This window comes from Poecilia latipinna, unplaced genomic scaffold (assembly GCF_001443285.1).
Source record: "Poecilia latipinna isolate Pla-1442-1.1 unplaced genomic scaffold, P_latipinna-1.0 Scaffold55, whole genome shotgun sequence".
NCBI lineage: Eukaryota > Metazoa > Chordata > Actinopteri > Cyprinodontiformes > Poeciliidae > Poecilia > Poecilia latipinna.
This window is the reverse complement of record NW_015112671.1, coordinates 439,987-453,065: the sequence shown is the minus strand read 5'-3', so window position 1 is coordinate 453,065 and position 13,079 is coordinate 439,987. Positions and strand designations below refer to the sequence as shown.

General features: G+C 39.3%; 1 protein-coding gene across 1 annotated transcript in view; it reads right to left on the bottom strand.

Moving 5' to 3' along the window:
• Positions 1–13,079, bottom strand: part of susd6 (sushi domain containing 6) — a 37,468-nt gene that overhangs the window by 7,904 nt on the left and 16,485 nt on the right. Inside the window, exon 3 of the mRNA XM_015054174.1 lies at positions 327–521. Coding sequence (XP_014909660.1) covers positions 327–521 — 195 coding nt within the window. The remainder of the gene's footprint in view (positions 1–326; positions 522–13,079) is intronic.

The following is a 13,079-nucleotide window of genomic DNA, read 5'->3' as shown; positions in this document are numbered from 1 at the left end:
TTCATTGGCAGATAAATTAACTTAAAACATGAGGAAAATTTCTTGCTATAAGTAAAATAATCTGCTGATGGATTAAGTACTTCTTCATCAGTGTTAAGGAATTATTTACTCAAAACAAGCCTGTTTATGTAGCTACAAAGCTACTTTAAGGTTAGTCGTGTCTTATTTCAAGTGAACTAAGATATTTGCACTAGAAACTAGACCAGAAATACTTGGCAAGATTTGTGTTTTTGCAGTGAAACATTCAAGATTTTAAGTATTCCATCTTGAAGTTTATCAACATCAAATTACATTTCTTTTAAATCAGCAGTAAAGTTGCTGCTCACCGTAGTTTTTGATACAGTTTGGAGGCGACCGGGACCAAACTCCGTCGCTGGTACAAAAGACAGTAGCTGGTCCATCTGGAGTATATCCTGGATCGCAGCCAAACGTGAGCTGGGAGCCAGGAGGGTAGGAGACCTGGTTGGACTCGGTCTGGTTCAGCAGGCTTCCATGCTGCACTCTGAGCGGCGGCGCACAACCTAAAGTCAGACAACGACAGGAATATTTATCGGCTCGCTGCTTGAAGGATTGGGACACAAATGGGATTTGAGCTTCGCTCCTCTGGCTTACGTAACCAACTCCCTGCTGCAGCCTGGCAGCCAGTTTGAGATCATAATCCATATTTAATAATGCAAGATTAAAAAAAAAAAGAAGTAATTATGTGCTATGTAAGTAAACAGAGTTGAGCTTGCCTCTAGACAGGATGTGTATCTTAATTTTTAATTTAGGCAGAGATTTTCCTGTACCAGCCAAGTGGAGAAACAAACTGTTTACCTTTTGGAGGAATGTTCTATTTACAATTTGGATTTATGTTTAAATATCACATAAAATGTACTCATTGTGTAGACAAGAATTGTTTTATTGCCACTCTGGCATCCGAGTGCTGCAGTAATGTTGTGCTGACATAAACCTTGGCCTGGTCTACCCTGACGGCAGCTGCCGTCGGGTCAAACGACCTTTCAAAAGGGGAAACTGTTGACAAGTACAGCTGATAATTAAAGCGCGCTGGTACTGTAACCAAAACTCTGCTGCATCTCACACCACAAGAAGAGGAACACTGGATCGAGATGACGAGTTAGATGGAGGAAGTCTCGCTACCGTGCAGAGGATTAAAATGTCACAGTGAGCTCCGTATAGATCTAATTCCTCTAGATTAGGTCCTGCTCTTTAACCCGCCCTCTTCCCAAACTGGTAATGGCTCAATCTGGCAGTAGGTCTGGGTCCTACTCTGGTTCATTTATTTTCTGTTAATGGCAGACTTCGATATCCGAGCCAGCCAAGAAACACAGGGTGAGGCAGTAGCCTAGAGTTAATCATGTTTTGATCCACCTTCCCAGGCTTCGTCTACGGCGCGGCGGGGCAACGCCAGCTCCTCGTGGAGCCTGTGTTTTACTGCGGTGAGAGAAAATCATCTAAATGTGTGTTATGTGCCAACGGCTCCTCGCAATAACCCCCACATTTAAAGCTACAATCTGGCGAGGGAGAGCATCTAAATCCAGCACATCTGACACAACATTGCAGCACCTGTGCAAACTGAGGAAAAGTTGGGGCCCAGACAGTAATCTGAGTAAATCTGGTGTGGCGCCACCTGATGGCAGGTAATGTAGAGCAGCTGTCACACCGTTTCCAGTCTTCTCATGTTCGCTGCTAGTGTATTACAGAGTCTAAATGTGGGGAAATGAAAGGGATTTTGTGAAACATGTCCTGTCATATCTTTAAGGAAGTGCTCGCCTTATGAACAGAGGATGTATGTTGGGATCAAGAGTGTGGAACTCAGTATTCAGACCAGGCTATTATAATTTAATTTGTTTCCCCCCACATCGAAGGATCAACTGACCATCTAGCACAGCGGGGGTCGAACTCGTTTTTATTTTGGGTCATGTCAAAAACCTGAATGTTCTTAAAGGGCCGGTTGTGCCAGAATACAGTGATAAAACCAATTAAACTGTTAAAATATAGATAAATAGCTGTTCCTCTGGGATTTTGTGATTGTTTTAGCATTCTTTTTCCCCCAATCAAAATTGCAGATTTTGTGGTGCCAATTTAGAAAGTAATTTTTATGATATTTGCGCTAATGCATGTTGTCAAATATGACTTTTTATTACTTGCCGTATCAATTACGGACTATAACTTGGCCAATATTTTTGACCAATTTTGGAGATCTGTTGATTTTGTGTGAATTTTGCAGATTTGTGAAAAACTGGAGGAAATTATTGATGTAATTTGGAGACTAAAGGGCCACATAAAAAGCTACGGCAGCAGAGAGCTTGAAATAATTTATTGCAGTTTTATGTGGTATGCATGTTCCACACAGTTACTGCTTTAACTGTGATATATTGCTCAGGCTTATTTGTTAAAGCATCAAATGCAAACAAAGGCCTTTTTCCTTTGGCTTCATGTTTTCCTGCACAACTCAAAGTAAAACCGGTGTGTAAGAATCTGAGCTTGATTTCAGTAGAAACCAGGAATGGTTGGAGTCATGATGAGATTTAAAAGGCTATTACCAGATCTATTACTATTACATATATAAATTAATCTTCTAATAATGGGTTGATGTAACTCTTTGTTTCACTTCTTTAATCTGTTTGATCAAGTTAAACATTGCATAGTAATCTTTTTTTAATTAAAATGGGAGTAAAAATCTACTTTCCTCGTTCAATTCTTGATTTGATTCCTTGAAAATCTTACTCCCCATCCTCTTTTGAAACAAGTGACAAGTTTCCTGTCACAAACAAACAGGAACAGAGCAAACAGCCACATCGCCCCTCTTCAGTGTGTATTTAGAGATCGAAAAGAGACTATTTCCACAGCAGAGCCTCAGACGTTCCCTAATCTCCAGAGAGAAACGACGCTTTAAGCTGGCACCAGAAGATTAAATGCAAACACTCAAATGTGTGAGGCTTTCTCTCTCTCTCACATACACACACACGCACGCACACACACACACACGTGCAGGGAAACAAAGTCAACACCCATAAACAAAGGCACGCCCAGGGCTGACAAGACTGACACCAGTGGGTGTGTTACTGAACTGTGCTGCAGAGAGACTGGATGTGTTTACTCGAGAGGTTTAAAGACGAACAAAACATTCAGTTACCACAGGGTTATAACAGCTACGTCATAAAAATCAGGTTTCACGCCGCTTTAGGAATAAAAACATGCTGCATAACTTGGGGATTTTATATTTCATAGCTCACCAAATGTCTTGCTCAACACATATATTGATTATGAACTCATTTATCCGTGACTGAGAACAGTTCTTCTTCTAAAGTATTATATACTTGATTAAATAAGAGTTTTAGCTTCCATTAATTCTAAATTTTTTTGTATAAAATGAAAAGTTACAGAAATCCTTCTCCCTCCAGGATCCCTTTTTCGGAAAACAATTTCCAGTGACAGGTCAATCTCAGATTTGACCCTAAAGTGTGCTCCATGTGGTAAACAACACCAAAATGGATGCATTTAAAGTTGAGCTTTCTACATCCTTCCTTTTGACTTGCACACCCGAATGCCGTCTGCACATCCACATTTCAGGATGTTATTTGACACCGTGACCAGAGCAGTTGTTCCCTGGAAGGCTTCGGGGAGAATAACGGCTCTCCAAGGAGAGGACGGAGGTAATGGAGGTGGTAAAGGTGATGAATTGATTACACCTAACTGAGAGGCTGGAGGGGACAAAACGGGCCTTAGGGGGCAGTTCAGGGCAGCAGCTTTAACCCCTGTTGTTATCCTTTGTGGTGACCCACAAGGCGATCAATAGAGCTGATGTGGACAGAAGAGTCGTAATGGTGCTAATCTTTTTTTTCCCCTTTGCAATGCTTTTATTTGAGGGAGAGCCTTAAAATTAGAAATGCATGGTTGTTACCCAATAACCCAGGCATAAAACTGAATGAGTTACACAGAGCTTAACTAGAAGAAAGGCTGGTGTGTTAATATTGTTTATACATACACCATGTTGAAATGAAAAGCTTTATAAGAATGAGTTGAAGGCAAAACAACTTGGGATGCACCGATGTGAAAATTTGGTCCACTATCAATAATCGATATAAATATTGCTGTTACGGCCAATAACTAATATTTATTGATATTGTGTGTTAAATATATTTCACTACCCTTTGAAACCTTAAAGAAAAAGCTGCTTCAGTTAAACTCCTACGCTGCAGGACTATCAGGAGATTATACATTTATTCACATTACATACTTTTTGCAAAACTTCCATAACTTTTTCCTTAATAAATATAAATCACCACACTGACGAAACAAAAATAGAGGAAAAATATATGCATAAAAAAATAAAAGAAATGTGTTCTCAACACCAATACGTGGTTGAGAGCACGATTAAACCACCATGTGAAACCAAACGGTTTCAGTTTGAATTTATCACAATCAGTGCAACAGAGTACAACACCACAGCTTGCATAAGAATAGACACAAAAAACAAAGGGTCTAAATATAACCCGGCTAAAAATAAAACCATCTCTCCAACAAAGACACTCGCACACAATTTCTTTAAGAGAAATTGAAATGCAGGTCATCTGACAAACAATCCCAAAGGTGGGAATTGTAAATGTATGCCACTCTGGCTACTATGAAACTTTAAATGCTTGAACTACTGCAACAAAAAGTGATATAAATGGAGGATAAATGGAAAGATGAGGCCATAAAACTTCAAACAGACGGAGACAGGAGGAGAAATATGACAACGTCAGGAGGAAAATAGGGTAGAAGCAATTACAAGCTACAAGGAAACATGTTTTGGCAGGTTGGCATGAACCAATACTTCTGGATGTAATGCATGACGATTATAATAGCCTGAAGGTGAGGCAGAAATCCCGATGAAGAGATTCTGTTAGCTGAAAGAGTGAACTCAGTCCAGGTGGCCAGAATGTGTACAATGTTTGCGATTCAACCTGTTCGTCTCCCTGTCAATTAGCCAAAAGTTAATACCGAAACAGAAAGATGAAAACAACCAACCGAGTTGATTTGCATCGTCTAATCAAAGTTTAGTACAGCATGTTCTGTGGTTTTCAGGGAGGGAATGAGTCACAGTAAAACACAAGCTGTTATCTGAGTCTCGCGAGAGATTTAATTTAAGAAATGGCAAAAAGCAATAATGACTCAAACAGAGTTGTGTGTGCTCTGCGAAAGCTACAGAAAGACAAAAGAAAAATTAAAGACGATAAAAATCCAAGCTCTCAAAATGAAGGAGACATTTAAAAAGGTTAAACTATTACAGTCCATTTGAGCACACAATTGTAAGCTGATCAAAGCGCTTAGTTGCTTAAAGATCAGAGAATAACTTCACGTCGAAGAGAGACTCTGCCTGGACACACCGCCCGTGAATCCGATTCCTAATCCCAACAGCTAGAGCCGTAAAGCTGTGCTGCAAGACACTCAGCCCACGGGTGGGGGGGCATCAAAATCCCCTTCCTAGCCCTGAGGTGCCGGACTGCCTGTGAATATCCCTGCTTTCCCATCTGTCGCTAATGGCACACGTCTGGTGAGCGCAAGAGGGGGGTGGACTGGGATGAAGAAAGAAAAAATAATAATCAGGGTGGGAGAAAGATGTGGGTTTTAGCAATCATTGCCCAGGCAAATTAAATTTCTAATTGTTCTCCGTTACAAGCCGGGAGCGCATTACAGCAGATCAGATACTGATTACTTAAACAGTCAGCTGGCTATGCTGCTTTCTACAATGGCCCATAAAAGAGGGTGTGTTTTCCTCTGTGTGTGTGTTTACATAGATAGAGGAGCGAGGGGGCCTGGGGGGGGGGTGCGCTTGGATTAGACTACAAACTGAAAAGATGACGACGTGGTCCATTTTTCCTGATAAATACGTTTTGTATATTAGTTGGCTTCAGCCCAATCCCTTTGTTGTTGTTTTCTTGTTTTTGATGACACTGCAATCGTTTTTGGAAACCAGGATGTTTTTGTTTTTCCGTGCTCTCTTGTCTCTCCAGCTAATCCGTGGGATTTTTAAGCCAAGCTGTTGTTATTGGAGTGTAGTACGGTGAAGCAGAGCCCGCGGTCTGGTAGTGTTAGAGACATAGCAGCACTTGCACTAATTTCTGCCACTAAAAGATAAGCTCAGTCGTAAATATTAACAGGGGATTAAAGCTGGGGTTTGTGTTGTTATTTTTATATTTGGTTAGAAGCATTTAAAAAGAATGCCTGAGTAAGTTTAGTGAGCTTAAATTGGAGAGAGCTCAATATAAACTGCACAGAAAATAACTTCTATTTTTAACTTTAAAATTGGTAAACATATCTGAAAATTTCAACTGAAGGTATTTTTGACTCCCCCAATTAGTCCAGAGTCCATTGGAAGCTAAAGGTGCTTTTTACATCTGAAAATTTCCTGAAATTTCCCATTAAAAACACTCATTGGTGATAAAGTTGCTACTGAAGGGAGTAACCAGTTTCTAGTATTTGGAAAATACTGCAAAACTTTTACCAGCTTCTAAAAAATTAACTATTTTCTGCAGGAGCATGTCAGCTGTTTCATCAGGCTGACAACAATTCAACAATTCACAGAAATCTGAACATTTTAGAACAAAGCTGAACGTAATCCTTCTGAAAAGTCCAATTCAGAAGGAAGATGATTGGTATTAGGAAATGTTGGAAGTCTACAGGAAATCTAATAGTTAAAGTAAGCATCTTTTTTATTTGAGTGGATAATATATATATAAAGAAACACATCTAAGGCTAGCATTAACCTAATTAACTACAATAAATGCACTGAACACTAATGATATGATGCTATAGACAGTTTTAAAATGCCAGCTGTAGATTTTTATCTTTGTGTTGCTTGAAGTTCCTTTGCAGTTTTAACATATGAACAACAAAAACCTAAAAAAAACAATAAATCAGAGAGTTATTCCATCTAGGTGAATTTTATTTATCAATACTTCTGTTTAAAAAAACATCTATTACTTTAGGGTTATTTAAAAAAAAGTTTAAATGTGTGGTAAAATTTAACATTTAGTGAAAATCTGATCTTGTGTAATAAATTACCAAATTGTTCTTTGTTGGTAATAAAAGCAATTAAAGCAATAAGTTAATAATAAAAATATCATATGACTCAACTAAATCCTAGCATCTCTAGAAAAGTGTGAACTTTCAGTTTGACACCTGGTAATAAATATAGAAAAACTCAATATTCTAAATGTCCTCTCAGAACCGTATTGTGTGACGTGAAAGGATGCATTTCCAACTCATGCAATTTAAATCCCTTTTTTTCCATCTCACTTCAACTCAAGTATCACAGAACAGCCAAGGCAGACAAACATGGTTCAAGCAATAAGAGGTGCAACTTGAGCTGAGAGACTCACACGAAACAGATAGTGTGTGATTGATACTAGCAGGGTCATTTTCTTTTCAGAACAACTTCTAAATCTCATTTCTACAAAACCCACTGCTTCTCTCACTCACCTCAGGAGAACCTCACAGTAGCAAGACAGAAAGAGAACAAAAACAAAAAAAAATCTGGGTGTTTAGTAAGAGAGAACAGGTATGAACGAAGCATGCTGAGGAGGAAAATGAGAACATAATAACCACAAAATGGTAGGTGTTTGACGTTGAAATCTGCAGGGTGGAAATGATGCAGAACAAAGCCGAAACCTCAAAGCCTTACGTTCTGCAGAAATGAGTTTCTGGGAGAAGATTTAGCAACCTGATAAAGAGAGAAGTTTAAAATGAAAACGATAAAGAAGAGAAAGGAGTGTGTGGGAGGTCCTGGCACCAAGATGAAAGGAGTTTCAAAATGTAAGAACCAGTCAAGACTAAACTTTTCACTTTCTCCTAAATAAGCAGCTTCGCCTTTCTAATCTGCGTTTCGTGTGTGATATACCCCTTAAATATCAAACGATATTTATTAGTTAGTTGCCAGATTTGGTGTAACAACTAAAAGGCAACCATCCGGCAAACACAAGTCAAGTAGCTGCGGATCTCAAAAGAGCATTTATAGAAAACCCGTCTTCCTGCAGCTGCAACACAAGGTTGCGAAAACACAGGCAAACGCCCAGAGATGGAAGTGTCTGAATGCGGAGGAAAATCCTCCCTGTCCTCATTCAGTCCACCCCTGCTGCTCCAATGCATTTAGCGAGCCACGTGTGCTGCCCGTGCGCCCCATTGTCCTCGCTCGCCGTGGACGGGGCACAGTGACAGATTTAAGCAGCGTGCCTCTGAAAAGGACAACAGACAACTTTGCATTTGAAGGGTTAAATATGCATGTGAGGCCAAAGCGGGTGAGGGCAGCCATTGTGTGACCGCCCCAAGACGCAAACATGTACACACTCTCGACCCTCGCACAACAGATGGGAGGATGTTCTGAGGTGGCGAACAGCGAGCGCTCCCTTCTTCTCTCCCATTGCCGTCTCCGTTGGCGACAGCTGGGAGGCAGACATTCCTACTTCTAGGCTTTCAGGAGAAAACAAAAGAGTGTGTGGGACCCCTCCCACACACACACGTGCATGTGCTCAGCCGAACACATCCCCCTCACTGAAAAACTGTCAAAGTAACTGTGGGTTGATCGTGTTTCAGCGGCTCGAGCCTGCCAGCTAGAAGAGGCATGAGCGCCGAGTCCGCGGCGCCGGCTGAAGGTGAAAGTCGGCTCAAGGCAACCCTGGTTGCCAGAGCCTGCATGGCCTTGGTGGTCAGGGCCGGGCAATGTGAACTAAAAATAAAATCTGACTTCTTAACAAACAAGATCCAACTTTTTTCTAAAATAAATATTCAATACAAATGATAGAAAAGTGTTTATTTTAATTATACGGATTCAGGCTACAAGAGTTTTTGTTTAATTATGAGAAGTTTGTGACAAAATTACCAGAATACAGATGCAATTTTACCAGAAAAATGTCTTAAAATGACAAGAATAAATTGTAATGAAAACATAATTGTTTTGTGTTGGAGTTCTTATAAAATTACTTGTTCATTCTCTGAATATTACAACTTTATTCTGGTAATATTAAGACTTTATCCTCATATTAATACAACTGTAATCTTGTAACATGAGGACTTTATTTTTAAAATCTTAGCCTGAACCTTATATTCCTGAAATCAATGTCCAAATTATAGAAGCTGTAAACAAGATGGTGGTTCTGGTTGTGCTGACATCACTCTGAACCTAACGAGTAAAATTTTTTCCAAAAACCAAAGTTTCAATTAATCAATGAAATCAATTTATCGCCCAGTCCAAAGAGCAACGCAAATAAAATGTTATCAAAATCTAGTGTCTGAGACAAGTTGTGTTTATCTACATAATCTAGTCAAGACTTCAGTGTAAGAAGTTCAACCCAAAGCGAAAGGAGACAGAAATAGTTCTCTACAGTCTGTTATGCAACAAAGCCGTCCCTGTTCGAGCGCTTTGTCCATCATCACAGTAATGAAGTCCAACTGGACTCTCCATGAGGCCGAATGAAATGGCAACAAGCATCTCTGTGTAACCTCTTAACACAAGCAGCCTGCGCCGATGAGAGAAAAGGCACGCGGTTAGCTGTGTGTGTGAATTTGTGTCACCTTTCAGGCAAACTGTGTGTTTTACAATCACAAACTGCAAACTCTTTCAATAACCACTGCAGTAAATTACAACCGGAAACCGCAACCACTCTCCTCCAATCAACACGACTTCAATGTTATGACATTTTTTTAAACAATCCAGCAATAAAGCAGTAATTTACTCAAATATAAATATATTCACAAGGAGTAAATATCATTTTTCTTTCAGCAATTACGAGTTAAAGTGCTCCAGTAGTTGCTGCAGCTGGGATTGTCACCATAACAGATTTTACTGGAAGATAATATGTCCCAGAAATTAATGCAATAAACAATATTTGTTATTTTGAGACCATTTTCAACTAATGTAATGACAATGGCATAAAAATGCAAGTTTGCCCTTGTGAAGACCAATAACATAATTTTGTAATGAACACTTGCTGGAAACTATCCAAAACAACCAAAAACAATAAATAAAAACCACTTACAACCGAAACCATAAAAAAAATATTATGATGTGTCAAAACAAAACTGCCCTTCTAAAAATCTCAGTGTAAATTATCAAGCTCATTTTTATTTATCAAGTGATTAATTGCTTATTGTGACTGGTTCTCAATACACAGAAGCACACCATTAACTTAAATGGAGTCACATCAAGCCACTACAAAGATCATCATAGTTGTGGTTTTGTGTGCAAATGAGGTAATAAGGACAGAGGGCATCAGTGTGAAGGAAAGGCCACTGGTCACAAAATATTTCAGGAACCGGATGAAGAGTCATGAGAAATTACTGAATGCTGGTTACGTCCTCAATAGGGGAATTCCAGCAATGTCAAAGAGAAAGCTATGAAGCTACATTTAAGAGAAAACTCCAGTTCATGTCTCTAGTGTAACCGCTCTTTAAAAGCAGGGCAGATGGGAATCAGGAACAGTCATTGTTCCCCTGTCCTTTTGCTTACTTACAATCACTATGAATGAAGAAGAAATGCTCTCACAAAACAAAAGCAGGGGGTTAAAGTGAAACAGCTGTGCATTGACTCCATGACAACAGGCTACGTAAATGTAGCACGCTAGCACATGTACAGCCCAGCCCTTCCCCTGGAGCAGTGTATCAGCCAATCTCTCATACCAGGTAGTTGTCGGTTCTTAATATACGCTCACCTTTAGCAAGTTATTTAAAACAACAACAACACACAAACAGGCCTTTATTTATTTTCTTAAAGCTTTCCAAAGTTGAATATGTAGCAAAGAGAAAGCTGAAAAAACAGGAAGGACTTGATGGGAAGCTGTGGGGACTGTTGCCATATTTCCACTCGACCCACACTGAGGCGTGCTGGGGCCTGAATGAATGTTGGCTTTGTACCGCTGCAGAAGATAACCAACCAGACATTATGTTCTGCTCCAATCATGATAGAAACTAGTCAGCAAAGGGAACATTTTGTCAACAGCCAAGTAAGCTGCAAAGTAGGGAAATCTTACTGTAAAAATATCTCAACGGTAGGACAAAGCAAAGCAGCTCAAGATGTTCAGAGAACATTTTAAACGCGCGTTAGCGTCATGAGCTCCGATTGTGGTTGCTCTGAAACAGTTTGGACGCCTCACCAACAGGCAAAGTCAGCATGTGTGTAGGATGCCTTGTGCCTCGTGTGCAAGGCGAGGAGCTTGTTTGAACAGGAAGCTGGTGTTGACTAACCGTGTGACGACTAAAACAACCCACACTGTCGGTGGGTCTGAAAAAAAAAAAAAGCACACGCATGAGCAAACACCAAGGAGGAGGTGAGACAGGAAAGGAGAGAAAAGCTACAAGAACCAAGAGAAAAATGGTACTGGATACTTAAAGCAGAACTGAAATCCAATCTCAAAATATCGATATTTATAATGTAATTTAGTGACATTCCAGAGACTTAACTTGTCAATTAATATTGTGACATTTCACCTCATTGTTAGCATAAAAACCCCTTTCAGTTCTCCTGAAATAAAAATACAAGGATATCAGATAAAATTCAAGAATAGGAGCGACTGTTTCGACGTAAGCAAAAAAAAGTGAAGTAAAAGCAGCAGAAGACAGGAGAGGCTGGGGATATATTTAGCAGCTCATTAGTTTGAGATGTCCTCTACTCAGCGGGTTGGTCCCTTCAATGAGACCCTTTGGAAATCATTACGAATGCATGCTGCTCCAGACAACAGCACTCGCTTCCCAGAAAAACCACTTACAAACCGTCTCTCCGCTGCTTGGCTTTATTGTTTCCTCGAAATCATTGTCAAATTCAAACAATTGATCTCAGACCACAGCTTTAATACACAAGCTCCATTTTTGAAATGAAAACAAAGCTACAGTAGCACTCATGAATAATCCTTAAAAATTAGACGTGGCAAACAAACAAAAAAAAAAAAGAGAGAGACAATAGAAATATGAATAAAGTGTCAGTTCTGAAGAATTGTTTTATTTTGAAGGCGACATATTACGTAGCTACATTGGCTCCCTAATGTGGGCCAGTGTCAAATCACGCCACATGAACGTCCAAGGGCTCCACGATGCGTCAGCATTGAAATATCAGTGTGTGCAATAATAACAATTTGCTGTTCATCATTTTTAGCCGTTATGAACACACTGTAAGCCAATGAGATATGCAGCGCTTTGGTTTCCTGGCTGCAAGAGATGCTGACACCTGATACATGACTGAAAGGTAGAAATTTTATCACAGTTCAGTTTCCTAATATGGTAGAAAGAGATTTATTTAGCAAGGTCAAAGTTTGTAGAGAAGAGACCGCTTGTCTGGGCTGCAATAAAGACGACCAGATTGAGTTTACAATCAAATAATTCCTAGCAGGACGTTTAGTTATAGAGTTATCATTATTTAATAAGTAATAAGTAAGCTGGGTAGAGGGGAAACAACTGCTCACACAGTAACCTTTGTGTGTGAGCACCATTTTGCAGCGCTGTATCTAGTGCCATCTCTTCCTGGTTCGACATTCATTAACATTTACAATACAGCAGGTGTCACAGATATATTTCCATGTTCCTCATAACAGTAAACAGTAACCCTAAAACAGTAGGGATGAAATGATTCATTGTGATTAATCGATTATTGAAATAAACTACAACTAATTTAGTAATTGAGTAGTCTTTAACTGCACCACACACAGAAAATGCCATTAGGTGAAAAAGAAAATAATAAATTGAGCAGTAATGAAGCCGTTTAAGATGAAGTCTTTAAATACGTTTTAGCCAAAACTCCTAACGTGTTATAGTTTCCACTTCTCCCAGTAAATATTTGCTAAAGGAATGATGTTGCATTTTAGGGAATAAAATTGTTTTCTTATTTTAAAATAATTATTTGAATTATTTGCATTTTTTTAATGCATTTTCAATAAGTGGTCAAATGAAAAATCTGTAGAAAATGCCAGTTTTTTCACCAGTAGATTAATCAAGTACTACAATAATTGATAATTGCAGCTCTGTTAAATAGTAATCAGCACAATGTGAATGTTGGACATCAAGAAGAAGCATTGCAAATGGTAGAAAGCAACAAGAGTCAAATCTCC